The 15,033-nt window shown below is 34.7% G+C and overlaps 1 protein-coding gene across 22 annotated transcripts in view; it reads right to left on the bottom strand.

Annotated features, from left to right (window-relative positions):
• LOC111425955 (titin) overlaps positions 1-15,033 on the bottom strand; it is a 131,007-nt gene that overhangs the window by 92,303 nt on the left and 23,671 nt on the right. For 20 of the 22 annotated variants that reach the window (XR_011639758.1, XM_071194473.1, XM_071194484.1 and 17 more), the window contains 14 exons: positions 14,265-14,759; positions 13,883-14,155; positions 13,635-13,826; positions 12,448-13,585; positions 12,226-12,389; positions 10,151-11,900; positions 9,449-9,655; positions 9,233-9,393; positions 6,593-9,154; positions 5,086-6,379; positions 4,623-5,030; positions 4,383-4,480; positions 4,150-4,330; positions 4,012-4,089 (listed from right to left, as the gene is read on the bottom strand). Coding sequence is in view for 21 of the 22 variants with exons in the window: in XM_071194473.1 (XP_071050574.1) it covers positions 4,012-4,089; positions 4,150-4,330; positions 4,383-4,480; positions 4,623-5,030; positions 5,086-6,379; positions 6,593-9,154; positions 9,233-9,393; positions 9,449-9,655; positions 10,151-11,900; positions 12,226-12,389; positions 12,448-13,585; positions 13,635-13,826; positions 13,883-14,155; positions 14,265-14,759 (9,001 nt within the window). In the remaining variant the exon portion in view is untranslated. The remainder of the gene's footprint in view (positions 1-4,011; positions 4,090-4,149; positions 4,331-4,382; positions 4,481-4,622; positions 5,031-5,085; positions 6,380-6,592; positions 9,155-9,232; positions 9,394-9,448; positions 9,656-10,150; positions 11,901-12,225; positions 12,390-12,447; positions 13,586-13,634; positions 13,827-13,882; positions 14,156-14,264; positions 14,760-15,033) is intronic. The other 2 variants (XM_071194480.1, XM_071194478.1) reach the window with 2 other exon arrangements.

Genomic DNA, 15,033 nt, shown 5'->3' on the forward strand with positions numbered 1-15,033 from the left:
TTTAAAATCTATTACAATAAAGACAAATTAAGTATACGGGGTCAGTCAAAAAGTTATGACAAAACAAAATTACGTTTTCTTTCATGGAACACTCTGTATGTTATTCCATATTTCAGTTCATCTCGAAATTCTGAATAAAATTCATGTAACACATCATAGACCTTAACTTAACCGTTTTCCAGATATCGAGCTTTTAAAAATTTACGAATTTATCTAATTAGTGACGTAATTTATCTTTAGGCGCAAGTTGTTTAAACTATTTTTGTATTTTTGACATGTGCTATGTCATTACGTTGCTATGGAGATGAGAAACTTTCAAAGGTACTTTCATGAATTATGAACATATTCGACAAAAATATTTTTGTGTAATTTATAAGAGTGATTTTCAAAGGTTTAGGTTTACGATGTGCTACATGAATTTTGTTTAGAATTTCGAGATGAACCGAAATATGGCATAATAAATATGGAACACCTGTATGTTCCATTAAAGAAAACACAACTTGGTTTCGTCATAACTTTTTGACTGATCCTGTATACTTATTTTGTCTTTATTGTAATAGATTTTAAAAAACACTAAAACTTTTTGCTAGCTATCTTACTTTAGGAGATAACTAACCCTTTCCATACATATCAGCGACCTCTTTCATATGTCGATCAAAAACATGATTTTGCCAGAGAGCACGGAAAGATTAACACCGATCTGTGCTCCACTCACATGTTGGAATTTCTGGCAGGGACATAGGCAGGTCAAGACACCTCCCTCTAAAAACTGCAAAGATGCTAATTGAAAACAGCTTCACCATTATATAAGTACGAAGGCTTTCACGGTCGGTGTTAATTAAACTAAAACTAGAAGTAACAGTAGCACTATCACTAGAACTGTTTCGGTTCGGTTAGTGAATCCGAAACGTCAAACATTTTTTCAAAAAACGCACGGCTTAACCCGAAAGTTTCTAGTTCTAGGTCTAGTGTTAGTTCTAGTGATAGTGTTAGTTCTAGTTTTAGTTTAAGCTTCAGCATACTTTAATAACTTCACATAACTGTGATATATCTATATGCTAATTATATAAATAATAACCAAGAACAAAGTATTCATGTATTGAGTTTTAAAATATGTTGTAAATAGAATCTACGTAATGATGCAATACTTGGCTATTTTTGCTAAATTAAACTTTGTGGTTATTGAAAAAAATGGGGGAAATAAAACGGCATTTTTCTCCCTCCATATTACATAAACATTATATAGACAACGAGAAATAAGTTCACCTTCATCGATGTTCAAAAGTACATAATATTTACTTTACTTTATTACAAAACTTGTAAAGCATCAATCTTACGTAACTATATTATCATACGTAACTATATTACGTACGATACAAACTGTATAAATCAAAGAATTATTTTCATTCAAACTCTTCCTGTTAATACCACGAAAAGTTAAAGTAATGAGAACGGAGCAACAAAATAGAATGTTGTCTATGGGTCCCTACCACCAGTATACAACAATCCACTGCAGCTGATGAATGCAAAATATATTGGTGTTATGATTTTGACACAGTAGTATTCATTGTTCAGATTGGAGCTGCGAAAAATATTGTAGATATTGACAGTAATATTAATTCTTTAATGACTATCATAATTTATTTCTTCCTTACTTGTTATTCGCAATTTGTGGGGTTAAGAAACTGGTAAGGAGTTAACTTTTTCATTCTCTGTGAATAAATATGGACAGAGTTGTTAGGGGCGAGATCTGTTGGTGTGTTTATATAATTTATTTCTGAAAATTTTAAATTTAACCCAAACTCCTAAAGAATTCCCAAAGCTTCCAAGTTTTTTTTTTCTAGAAAGTTTTGTTCTTAAAGTTGTTCCTTGTCGTATATCATTTTAAAGTGAACTGTTTCGTCGTTAATTTAGTTCAAGTATCGTTGACACTCCCATTAATAAACTCATTGTTTTTTTTTAATTTCAATTAATTATTTAACGTTTTTAGGTACGTATTATTTCATTTCATAATACTAAAATTGAAGGAGTCAATAAAATATTGGATTACTAGTCATATTTTTGAATTACATTCATAACCAAACATTTTTAAAGCTCCCGTGACTATAAAACATATTGTATTTGACTCGTAAAGTTAATTTAGGGAATTAAAGTGATAAATATGATAATTCCGAATAATTTTCTTTTGGCGCCGATTCCAGACAATTTGGCAAATTTTCTCATGTATTGAGTGTTATTTTAGAAACAATTTGTTCTAAGAACACCATAATGTTATCAATATTGTGCTTTAAAATAATTATAGAATCTTTTACTTCAAAGAAAATAATAAGAATATTTCTTAAATAATGTTAAATATATTTTAATAAACGTCAGATAGTTAAAAATAAAATCTCATCATCTTATTTTTGCGAAAAACCAAATTGTATCGGTAGCTGAACATATTCACATTCCCAATTCTAATCTTAGCAACAGTTCTAATATAAATCGTCTGTTCCAACTTGTTAGGCTCCTCGGAAACGAGGTGTTTATACGAATGCGTACGAACACTTTAATACATACTCAATTTTAAACTTAACTTCCTGCTTTTAATGTGAACTCATTATCCAATGCCACATGCTGTAAAACCTATATGAGTAATTCCAACTAAAAAAGATACTATAAGTTTAATTTGTTAAATCACATTGCCAAATCCTGTTGTATACAACACTAAATCCGATTTACAAAATCTGTGTTTTTGCCAAGTTTTCGATGACTGTTTCGTAGATTACACCTAACTCAAAAATATACATTTGACTATTTCAATGATAAATAAGTTAAAATCGGATCGGTTTGGGAGTATTTTTTTTATCGGTCCGTCAGGAATGTTGGCACGGATACGCTATGAAGGTTGGAAAAACCCACCATAAGGTGACGATAGCCAAGGTATTGGAATATCTTTTGAGCTGGTACAAATGCCACAGGTATCGCGTTACTTGTGAATTGTTGCAGTTTATGAGCTTTAGCATTTATGTGGAGTAGAACAACTAAATTTAGTGAACGTGTTCAGTAGGTGAGTCAGTAGACGAGTTCAAGAAATAACGAACCCGGTGGAATGTCTATCTAAAATTATCCCCGTGTATAAAAATAAAATGTTACACACAGCAGAAAAAAAAATTTTTTTCTAGATCAAACTTTCCCAAAATTGCAAAACTTAAAAATCTAGAAAGTTCCAATTGTATTGTTCAAGGTGACATCTAAGAATGATTTGTATTCTTAAATATTTTAATACGAATCTATTTTCGACGACTTGGCAAGATGTACATATCGCATTTCGCATTCAAATTTTTGAAGATTTTTTTTCAATTTGTTTATGGTTTCTGTGTGCTTAAAAATACGGTAATAAACTTTTGCTTATATGATCTCTTTTCGGCGATATTTTGTTCAAAGTTCCGGAAATACTCAGAATTCTGGATACGATTCAAAAATTTACTTACAGTTATAAATGTTTTCTCCTCTTAATATAAGTTGAAATTTAGCAACGCGTGTATCATGTGCATAGATGGTGGAAATTATGTGCTAAAGTTAACCATCACCTAATAAGTAATAGAAAAAAAAGGAAAAGGGTAAAAAGAGAATAAAGGAAATATAGACCCATTCACCAGAAAAGCGTTTAATACTTCAATAGTTAACAGTTACAATAAATAATCTTAATGATAACAAATCGATAAAACTTATAAAGGAGATAGCCACATAATAAGATTTTTAAAGAAAGCGAAACGTAAATAAATAGAAAAATAAATTAAAGAAGGCGGTACACTTTTTTAAAAAAATATCTACGTTCCTACGGTTAAAGGCACAAATGTTCGTGTTCGATATCTTTGGCAGTGTAAAAAAGAACACCAAAATCGTATCATATTCGTTTAGATATGTAAAGAGATTTTGATGTCCTTTTCTGTTCGGCATATATTTTTAATTCGAAATTTTCATTGAGTGTTAGTTCCTTCTACTTTAGATAGGCAGATCGAAGCTCACCTGGCACTTGCAAAGTAGCTGTTGTTGTTACAGCACCAACTTGATTTGTTGCTGTACATGTATAAGTCCCAGCATCCTCTGAAATTTGACAAAAACGGGAAAGAAATTAAACAAGTAATTCAATATTGATTATTTTACCTGGGAAAGCTTGTGGGACTGTTAAGCGACAAACACCGTTCCTGTAAAATAGTTGATGATCGCTTGAACTTTCTATAATTCTTCCATTTTTAGACCATAAAATACTTGGCGGTGGTTCAGATTGAACGATACATTCAAATCGAGCTGTTTGACCACTTACAACAGCAATATCCCTCAATGGCTAAAACAATAAATATTAATATTTCCGTATTGATTCATTCTTTTTATCTTACAGTTATAAACATGGGAGCTCTTTTATTCATTTGTTGACTTGGTGTACTTCCAGGTGTACTAGGACAACTTGGTGGAGTTTCGGTTCCTTTAAATTGAGCTGGAAATTATCGTCGAATTAAAAAAATCATTTTAATCAAATTAAAAAAAAAACATCTACTTATACTCTAATGTTACATTATAAATTATAATAAATAGCCTGTTATAGTCACTCAAAACATTCGAAGCACACTAAAGTGTACCTTGACCGTAATTATTAAATGCCGGAGATGTACTTGGTAAACTTGGAGAAATTGAAATGGGACTGCAAGAGGATTGATCCCATCTATTACCACCAACACCCAACTGCTTCTTTTTCATTTCCCCTTCATATTCGGACATTTCACTTTCCGAAGTTGGTTCCCATTTGACGTTTTTCGAACTCGGCATAAATTTCTTTGGTTTAAATGTGGGCTTAGCGTCCTTCTGAGACGTTTCGTGTATGACGGGCATCTCAATATCGTGGGATCTTTTCGGTGGTTCGATTACAGTTTTTTTCGGGACGGGTATTTGGCCGTTTTTACCTTCGCCAGGTAAAATAATACCGAACTCGTAGCCAAAGTCGTATTTAAAATAAATTAAACCAGTGTCGGGATCATAGTGTTTTGTGCCTATGTGTAGGTTTTAAATTGAAAAATTCGAAGAAAATTTTAATATTCTACTCACCGTATTGAGCTGCTCGGGATTCTTCCCTATAAACCTGGGCGTCCGTATCGTCGTGCGGTTTTAAAATCGGCTTTTGAACTGGTTTTTGTTGCATATCGCCGACGATATCGCTAACAAATTTTTGCGTTTTTGATTTAAAACTTTGCGTCATACTGTCCATATGTTGTGATGCCATTTTGGTTGCGGATGTTTTTGAAATTTTATCCGGAATATAGCCATATTCAGGTGGAGTACCTGGTTGGATGGAGTTAAATTGTCTTTGAGATTTCGTTTCTCCAAACTTCTTGCTGATTTCCGTGATGCTTTTTGATTCCGTTGATGAAGTTTTTGTAACATCATCGTATTCCATTGGACTATAAACTCTTTCGTGTGAAGATGGTGCGCTTAAAGCTCTTGTTACTGGAGGTTTTACTTTTCTGTAGTGTAAATCTTCAGTGTCACTTCCTGCAGGTGTCCATCTTGCTCTTATTTTTGTAGATTCAACCTCGCTTTCATAATCACTTTCTCTAAATTCACCAGGAACGAATTTCGTTGGTTTTGGAGATGGGGATGGGGCTCCTTTATATTTTTGTTGGTCACCAAACTTAATAACCCTGGTGGTTTGTTGTACGCTCATAGTCCTATGAGTGTGCTCAGTTGATTCATTAAAATGCATTACATTAGAAGTTTCTGTTTGCACTGCATTTTGATATGGCATACTTGTTGTTGATCTATAATATTGAGTTTTTTGCGGCCCCGGAGCGTACGCAATTTCTGGTGGTGTTCCTGGTTGAAGAATTCTTTCAGGGGCTGCAGGAGTAGCTATAATAACATCGACAATATCGTGTTTAGGCTGTGGTTTAAATGCTGCTGGTTTAGGAATTGGTTTTACTATCTCCTCCAATTTCACAGTTTTCATCGGTTTCTCAATCGGTTCAAATTTAGGTCTCATCACACCTGATTGAGGTGGTACATCAAATTGAGATGGTGGGGTTGGAGTTCTTTCTCTTCCTTGACTCACTCTACCAGTTGGAGTTAAAGCTGGCTTAACAGGGCGATAAGCTGGATCTGGTTCCGTAGAACTTGGTCTCCAAATCGGAGCGATTCTGCCTTCATATTCACTTTCATAATCACTCTCACGGAAATCTCCTTTAATGAACTTTGATGGACTTGGAGGTGGTGGAGCTCGTGCTCTTTTTTGTCTTGCAGCATCAGGTTTATACGGGAAAGGTTCTAATACTTGCTCCTTTGTTCCGTGTTGAATAATCTCTTCTGAAGTCGACACTGTTGTTATTATTGGAGTCGGCACCAATTCCTGAAAAAATTAATAGTTAATGGAAAAATTTCTATACAATTAAAAACACAACAAATAAATAATTTTAAAGACACACATCATAATAAAAATAAATTATTTTATTTTATTACTACTTTTTAATATTTTTTGATTACAATAAATAAGCTGAAATTGAAAAATCATGCAATGTTAAGCAACAATAACGAGCGCGTGCTTAACAATACAAAGACGAACCTTTTTCACCGACGTACTGGACTGAACGTGTCTCTTATGTTGGGTAATTTTAGGAGTGGGTTTAGGAGAAATTAAACTTTGAGATTCCATAACCGTCCTAGAGTCATAATGTTGTTTTATTTCTTCTCTTTCTTCTTGCCTTTCAGTTTTTACCGATTTTTTATATCTTAAAGTAAAAGGTTCATCTGTATCAGCCATGTAACCATCTACAACGAAAGGTTTTTGCTTAGTTTTTGGTGATGATGGTTTCGGTCTGATTAGTTCCGCTTGAACAAATTCTGGAGGAGAACCCGGTTTAATATCTGGTGGTGAAATTGGTTTTGGAATCTCTTTCTTTATATCTTGAACATGTTTAGTGAAATGTTTTACTTGTTTCTTTTCCTTTCGTAATTCCTTAGCAGTTTCTAAATCAATTGTTGGTCTTGGTGGACCTTCGAATGTTATGGGACGTTCGAATTTTGAAGGAGGGATTGCTTCTTTTTCGATTGATCTAGATCGTTGTATGGATACCATTTTTGGGGCTTGCACCCTTCTATAAGTTGGTTCCTCCGTATCGCTCATATAAGGTCTCCATTTAACTGGAATCCTTACAGCGTCTACATCACTTTCGTAATCACTATCAGTAAATTTTCCTTTAATAAATTTTGATGGTGTGGGTGGTGGTGCTAATCTCGCTGGTTTTGGTTTTTCGGGATCGGGTTTAAAAGGAAACGGTTCTAAATCTGGAAATCGCTCAAATGGAATTTCGATTTCTTTTTTAGGTTTAGCAGGAAGAGGTGGGGCAGGGCTCACCAATTTTTTAGGTGGCAGAGGGGGTGGAACTGTTCTTACAGAACCTGGTAGTACTCTTGTTGGCCCTTTTTCTAATTCCTTTTCGATTTCGTGTTCTCTCGTTTCTACGTACGATACTCTTCTTTCAATAATTGGCGATTGAGCGTAACCTATTTCTGGTGGAGGTCCTGGTTCTAAATATACTTCGTCAGTTATATCTTGCACTGAAACAGGTCGTATTGGTAATGTGTCGATTGACGGCTTAATAGGTTCCTCAACACGTTTTAGAGGCCAAGATTTAATTATATCCGAAGCTTTCGTTCCACTTTCTTCAACAAATGTTTCTTTTCTTTCCGAAATTTGACTAATTTTGGATAATTGTTGTTCGTTTACTTTATGTTCGTGAGTTACCTCAGCTATGTAATGAGGAACGTATTTATCATACGTTGTTGTTGTAGTTTTTTGGACGAATTTTTCAGAAGTAGCGGGGATAACTTTTTTTTCAAACGATGTTTGTATGGCTTCTTGAGTAATTGTTTTTGATTCTTGTTGAGTACTAGGCGTCCATCGTTTTTCTAATGTGCTTTGTGAGGACCAAGTGGGAGTAGGAGCAGGTTTTGATTGCTCAGCTGTTACTGGTGGCCAAACTTGCGAATGGGATTTAATTTCCGATTTGTGAGCCCAACTTTTCTCCATGGAGAGTGCGTTTATTACAGGTTCAGGAGTTGGGATGACTGGTGTTGGTTTTTGAGGTTGTTGCTTTTCTTCGACGATTTTTTGCGATGCCCAAAGTTTTTCCATTTCTAAAGCTTCAGTGGCCGGCCTATAAATAGGTACTGATGATTCGGCTTTATAAATTTCTGTTTTTCTAGTTTCAAAAACCGGCGAGATTTTTATATCCTTTTTTGGTGATGGAATTTCAGCTGCCGCAATTTCTTTATAAGATTCTTCTAATTTTTTTGATTTCTCAATAATTTCTTCTTTTCTTTGAGTGGGGGGATAAAAAATTTCTGCTGGTGGTTCCGGAACCAGCTTGAATTCTTCGTGGACTACATCTTTTCCGCTTGAAAATGTGCTATATTGTTGATAACTATGTGATGAAGATTGTGATGTATGACTTGTAAAAGCTGGTTCGGATGGTTTTGGAATTTGAAAAGATTCCTCTTTTCTTTGAGGTTGTTTCGGTGTTTCAGCTTTTGAGATTTCTTCAAACTTTGTGTACATTTCTTCTCTGATTGGCGCTACTTTTGGTAATTCTTTAGGTTTTGGTGGTTCTTCAGTTTCTTTCATTTTCTTTACAAAAAAGTCAAGGGATTGCTTTTTAGTAATAGATGATGTCTCGATACCTTGATCTTCAATAGTTTGTTGTGTTTTAATTTCAACAGGTTCTCCTATAATTTCGTATGTTCTTTCTTTTTGGACCGTTACAGGAATTTGTCTAACTTCTTCAGTAGTTTTTTCTTGTTTTGTTACCATAAATGGTACGGGTGTTGTTCGTTCGACCTTCATGGTTTTAGATTCCTGCTTTATTGTTTGTTCGGTAACAGAAGAAAATTCTGTTTTAGATGATTTAAATTCCGATTCCGACGATTTCATTGTAGATTCTTTAGAAAGAGGAGTTTCGGTTTTTGTAACTTCAATCTCTTTTTTAGTTTCAACTTGTTTTGGTATTTCAAAAGAAACTGGTTTAGAAACCGGAATAGGAACAGACTTTGGAATAGGTTTCGGGGTAATTTGAGAAACTTGTTCCTTCGCTGAGACAGTCTTCGTGCTCTTATCAGACGCTGAAGTCTATATCGACGAAACATTTAATAAATATGAATGGTTTTTAAATTACTTAACTAACAATTTTATGATTAATAAGCTTACCAATGTTTCATGTTTCCTAACATCTTCGAAAACAACCGTTTTCACTACTTCAACCATAGTATCTGGTGTCGGTTCGTAAACTGCCATATCAGCTATACTTTGTGCTTCTCCTCCTGCGTTGACAGCTCGTACCATATACTTACCAGTATGGTTCAATTCAGCTGCAAAAAATTATTGAATTCGTATTAAAATAACAAATTTAAATATAATTTTTACCCTTTTCAATGGTAAGTGTATGACAGTTTCCCATGCTTTTTATTTTATATCCATCTTTCATAGAATCTTGAATTGGCAACCCATCTTTATACCAAGAGACTGTAGGTTCTGGTGTTCCAGTTACTTCAATGTTCATAGTGATACGATCACCTTTTTTAATAACTTGTGCTTGAAGACGATGTCCAAAAACGGGTGGAAAAACTGTTTCTATTGAAACAAATATAAAAATAAATATAATTAGCTGAAGTGGCTTACACTCAACTTTTTCACATTCAATAAATTTAGTTGCAGATTCGGGGAATTTCAGAATACTTGACGAGGAAATTTGAAAAGGCTCCTATGTAGCAGATTACTGTTATTAGACTGAAGATATTTATTAACATAGTAAATAACGGAAAAGGAGTCAACACTTATCTGTCTCATCCACAAAAAGGGCTAATAATAATCGGATTACCGAGAACTATCCCTTCTAAATGAAACTTAGAAAGTGCTGGCCAAAATTTTATCAATGAGGTTGGAAAGAAACGCGGATACAGTTGTGGGGGATTACCAGAGCAGCTTCAGAAGGGGATGATCAACCATCGATCACATTTTTACGATTAGATATATCTTGTATAAGTGCTATTGACTACTGATAGATTATTAAACAAAAATATTTTTACAAAAATATAAAACTAAAATTTTAAATCAAAAAATACTCACTTCGTACAACCAAATCAGATGTACACACAGCTTTTCCAGCCTCATTAACAGCTGTGCACGAATATTGACCAGCATCATTTGAATTAACATTTTTGATTTCCAATCGAGCATGGTTACTCTCGAAAGTAATTTTTATTCCCTCACCTCCACTCAATGGCATTCCATTTTTAGTCCAGGTAACTTCAGGAGTTGGTTGACCATCCAAAGTTCCTTCAAAAACTATATCAGCACCTTGATCAACAATTTTTCCATCTACCGGTGTAATAAATCGAGGCGGTCTCGCTTTTATTACAGGTTTATGAATGATTGTTTTCGTTTCCTGTCCGCTAGTTGACACGAATTTAGTTTGTTTTTCTTGTATTATTGGCTCCTTTCCAAATTGTCTATATTCTTCCACTTTGTGGGTTTCATAAATTTCAGGTGGTTTTTGATCTTCTTGTTTAAAAACGTGCTCTTTTTGAGAAACAATTTTATGTTCTTCTACTTTTGGTGTAGATGTTGAAGAAGATGATATAGTTTTACTGGTGTGTGATGAGGAGGATTGCATAAACACTTCTCGTTTTAAATTATAATTGGATTCGGTAATTTGTTGTTGATGTTGCAAAGTGGACATCGGAGGTGGTAATTCTAATTGTCCATCGGGTAAAGTTACATCGGTTATTTTTTCGACTGTTAATTGAGCACCTAAGGTTGCTTTTCCTGCTTCATTTTCAGCAATGCAAGTTATTTTTCCACCGTTTTCTTTTTCTGCGTCGCGAATTGTAAGGACTTGTCTATCGCCGGAAGTTGAGATAAGGAAATTTTCGCCTGAAACTGGTTTGTCGTTGAATAACCACTTGAATTTTGGAGTTGGCTTTCCTGCTGCAATGCATTCGAATTTCGTTGTTGATTTCTCAAAGATTGATCGATCGTGGAAGGTTTCTTTGAATATTGGAGCAATTTTTATTTCTTCGTGTACCTTGACTTCAGCTGGTTTAGAAGACTTCACTATTAGTTGTGCGAAACATTTTGCATCACCACTTGGATTTGAAGCTTTTACGGTGTAAACACCACGATCTTCTGGGTTAACTTTTTCTATTTCTAGTTTTAAATTTCCTTGTTCATCATCTGTAATTTTTACGTGATCACTGGCTTGTATTGGTTGATTATTTAGTATCCATTTTATATCGGGTTTTGGTTCCCCAGATACAACTGCTTCTAACACAACTTTTTCTCCTTCCGATATCAAAACATCAGTTAATAATTTACTGAATTTGGGTGGCACACCTGGTTTTTTATCTTCGGCAGGGTTTACCATGAGAGTGCATTTGCTGGATGCTTCCCCGGCTGAATTTCTCGCAACCACTTTATATTCGCCTCCATCTTCAGGGAGAGCTAATTGAATAACCAAAGTGCATCGATCTCCCTTAAAAAGGAGTTGAAAATCTGACGATTCTTTTACTGGCCTATCATCGTGATACCAGATAACCTCAGGTTCGGGTTGCCCGATTATCACACAATCAAGATGAACAGTTTTTCCTTCATCTGTAGTTATATTTCTTAATGGGACTTGAATTAATGGTTTCACGGGTTCCATGTCACTTGCTAATTCAGAATCGGAAGTTTCGGTGGGTAATCGTCCTTTCACAGAAACAGTGCAAGAACTGGTCGTTTCGCCGGCGATATTAAATGCAGTTACAACGTACGTGCCAGCATCTTTAGGAAAGGCTTCGTTCACTAGGAGTGTCGCCTTATTACTGTCCTGCAGCAGCTGAAATTCGAAGTATTTTTAGAATGGTCTGCATTTACCGGAGAAGTACGCGGATATTTGCAGACTACGAGAAGAGGAGGTGACATTTATAGAACTGGGATGTTCTGGGTTATTGATTTTTATTGCGAGAAAAATAACGAAAGGAGAGATGTTAGTATTTTTTGGTTTCAAGCCAAAAATGAGATACGCCTACTCAATATCCGATAATATATAAAGAAAAATGAATATTATCTATTTTTATTAAATCGAAACGAATCCAAATAATTTTTTTTTGATTATTTTAGATGATGGGAATTAAGTGTTAGTGCAAATCCTTATTACTTACTTTAAGTTCTCTTGTTTCCCTCACAATTTTTCCGTTGTGTGTCCAAGTAAGCGTTGGAGGAGGTATTCCCGTCACCTCGCATTCCAATTTTATCTTCTGTCCCGCTCTGGCCATAACGTTGGAGAGGGGAGATATAAAAGTGGGAGATTCTGTTGGCTCTAGTGCTAAAACAATAGGAAATCAAATTTATTATAACATAAATATTTTTTTAACGCAACTTACGTATAACATTTAACGTTGCACTGCACTGAGCTACTCCTAAATCGTTAACAGCTTTACAAATATAGTCGGCTTTATCACTCAAATAAACATGATCAAATTTCAGTATTGCTTCACCATTATTATAAGTAATGATATAATCAGGAGAATTATCGATGCAATCAGCATTTTTGTACCACTGCACGGTCGGGAGTGGGTTTCCTTCGACTTTACATTCGAATTGAAATGGTTCTCCTTCTTTCATGATAGCCGGTTGTAAATATTTGACAAATGTTGGTGGAGATAATTGTTCTTCGGGTTGGGTTTCTTTCACTAGTAACGAAGCACTTGTTTCAGCAGATCCAACGGCGTTTATAGCTTTACACGTGTATTTGGCTGAGTCGTCAGCAAAAGTTTCTTCGATAGTTAACGTGCATAATCCTTGATCGAACGTTGTTTCATAATCGGGTAAATTTTGAATCGACATTCCACCTTTGTACCATGTTACAACAGGTGTTGGTGTTCCAGTAACATGGCAAATAAATGAAAACTTTGAACCTTCTTCTATAACAACATCACTTAGCGGTGAGACGAATTTAGGAGGGATCATTTTTGGTTCTTCTTTAACCTCAACAATCTCAACGGAGCTTACTTCTTTTATGATTGGTATTTCGCGGACTTCAATGGTGTGTTTATGAGTGATGGTAGATTCTCTTAAAAGTCTAGCGGCTTCTTCGGCAGCTCTTCTGGCTTCTTCGGCTGCTGTAGCAGCAGCATGCGCAGCGGCTGCTTCAGCTTTCGCAGCTTCGAGTTTAGCGTTTGCTTCTTCTTGTTCTTTACGAGTACGCTCGCGTTCTTCTTCAACTGATTTCAAATTTTTAGCTAAAGCATTAAGTTCTTCTGTTATTAATGAGAAAGAATCCATCATCCCCGTATTTTGAACCATAACATCACCAACTTGGGCTACTTTATCTTGACCGAACAATTCGGAAGCTAATTTAGTGATGTTTCTTATTCTTTCGTTTTGTTTTGATTCGCCAGGTTTTAAAAACTTTTCTATTTCGTTTAAAAGTCCTTGAGCTTCTTCTGGTTTCTTCACGGTTGTGGCTCTTCGAGTGATTGATATTAATAGACGGCTTCCTTCTTTGAACCATTCGTCAGCCTAAATAATTGTTATTAGAAAATTTTGTTAATTTAAGATTAATACTTACCTCATCTACCAATTTGAAATATTTAATACTGAGTTCGATCAAATTTCTTGTATCGATTATTTGATGTTTTAATGAATTCCATCTTTCTTGGAGATCTTGGATGTGATGTTTTATACGGGGTGAATGAATGTGTTGATCACGTAACATTTGTTCACCTCGTTTAACAAAATTATCAATAAGTGGTTCCAACTCCTATATATTAAAGATATTTAAACAAAGATTATTTTAAAAAAATGATATTAACTTACATTGATAGTTCGTTCGAAATAATCAAAATTAAGTAAAATATTATTAGCAGAATTAAGTGATTCTCCATATTGTCCTTTAACAATCTCTAATTTTCTGCTAATATCATCGATGGTGTTATTGATTTGTTGTAAATCGGTGTCGAATTGGCAAATTTGTCGATGAGCTTCCAATTCATCTCTTCTAGAACTCCATTCTCTCTCCCAATTGTCTTGCCTTAAACGTACTGTATGTTGTAGCTTAGATATGTCTTGGTCTGCTGCACTTCTTGGTTCCTAAAAATCAGCGAAGCAAATTACGACAAAGCGAAACGGTTGATATGGTTGAAAAAGTCGCTGCATGTATATAAAATAATATACAATTCGTATTCGAATTTTTACTAACCTGGGTTGTGATGGTTTTTATTAACTGATCACAATCAGTTTGAGCTAATTTAAACATTTCTATAATGGTATGTTTTGTATCTTCGTGCTCTCTAATTGTTGATTCCAATTCGTTTATGTTCGCCGGTAATCCAATTTTAGTATGTCGACTGCTTAAATTACCCACAATTCTATCCACTTCTGAGATGTTATTAAAATACTTAACCATTTTTTCGAGTAAACTTTGATAATGGGTTGTAATTTCAATTAGTTTCATGCTCATTTCGGTGAGTTTATTTTTAACGTTAAGCGATCTTTCGTCGATAGTTGGCCCGCGGGCCATCAAAGCTTCTGTTGTTCTTATTCGTTGTTCTACTTCGCATTGTGCCCTCTTTATTTCAGGTAAAACCGTTTCTAATTTCTTTTCTACGTGGTTCGATATATCTCTAGGATTGGTAGCGTTTGTCGTAATAACCGGGTACAATTGAGAATCCAACTTTGATACCCAATTGATTGTCTGAAAAATAAAAAATAAAATACACGACGCGAAATAAATAAAGGAATAAACTGCAAGCGCAGATGTTTTTGTGAACTTATTGCATACGTCGAGAGCGATTAAATATAGAAACTATTCCAGGATATTCCTGCTGTGACCACGTTTACTTAAAGGAAGAAAGCCACAGCTGTGCGACGATTTTATTTTAGGTTTGTCGCAGAGACAAGAATCTGTTTGATGTATGGCAGTGTGTTATATCCAAAATTATAGTAAACTAGGATATAATGGGTTCAAC

This window comes from Onthophagus taurus, chromosome 2 (assembly GCF_036711975.1).
Source record: "Onthophagus taurus isolate NC chromosome 2, IU_Otau_3.0, whole genome shotgun sequence".
Taxonomy (NCBI): Eukaryota; Metazoa; Arthropoda; class Insecta; order Coleoptera; family Scarabaeidae; genus Onthophagus; species Onthophagus taurus.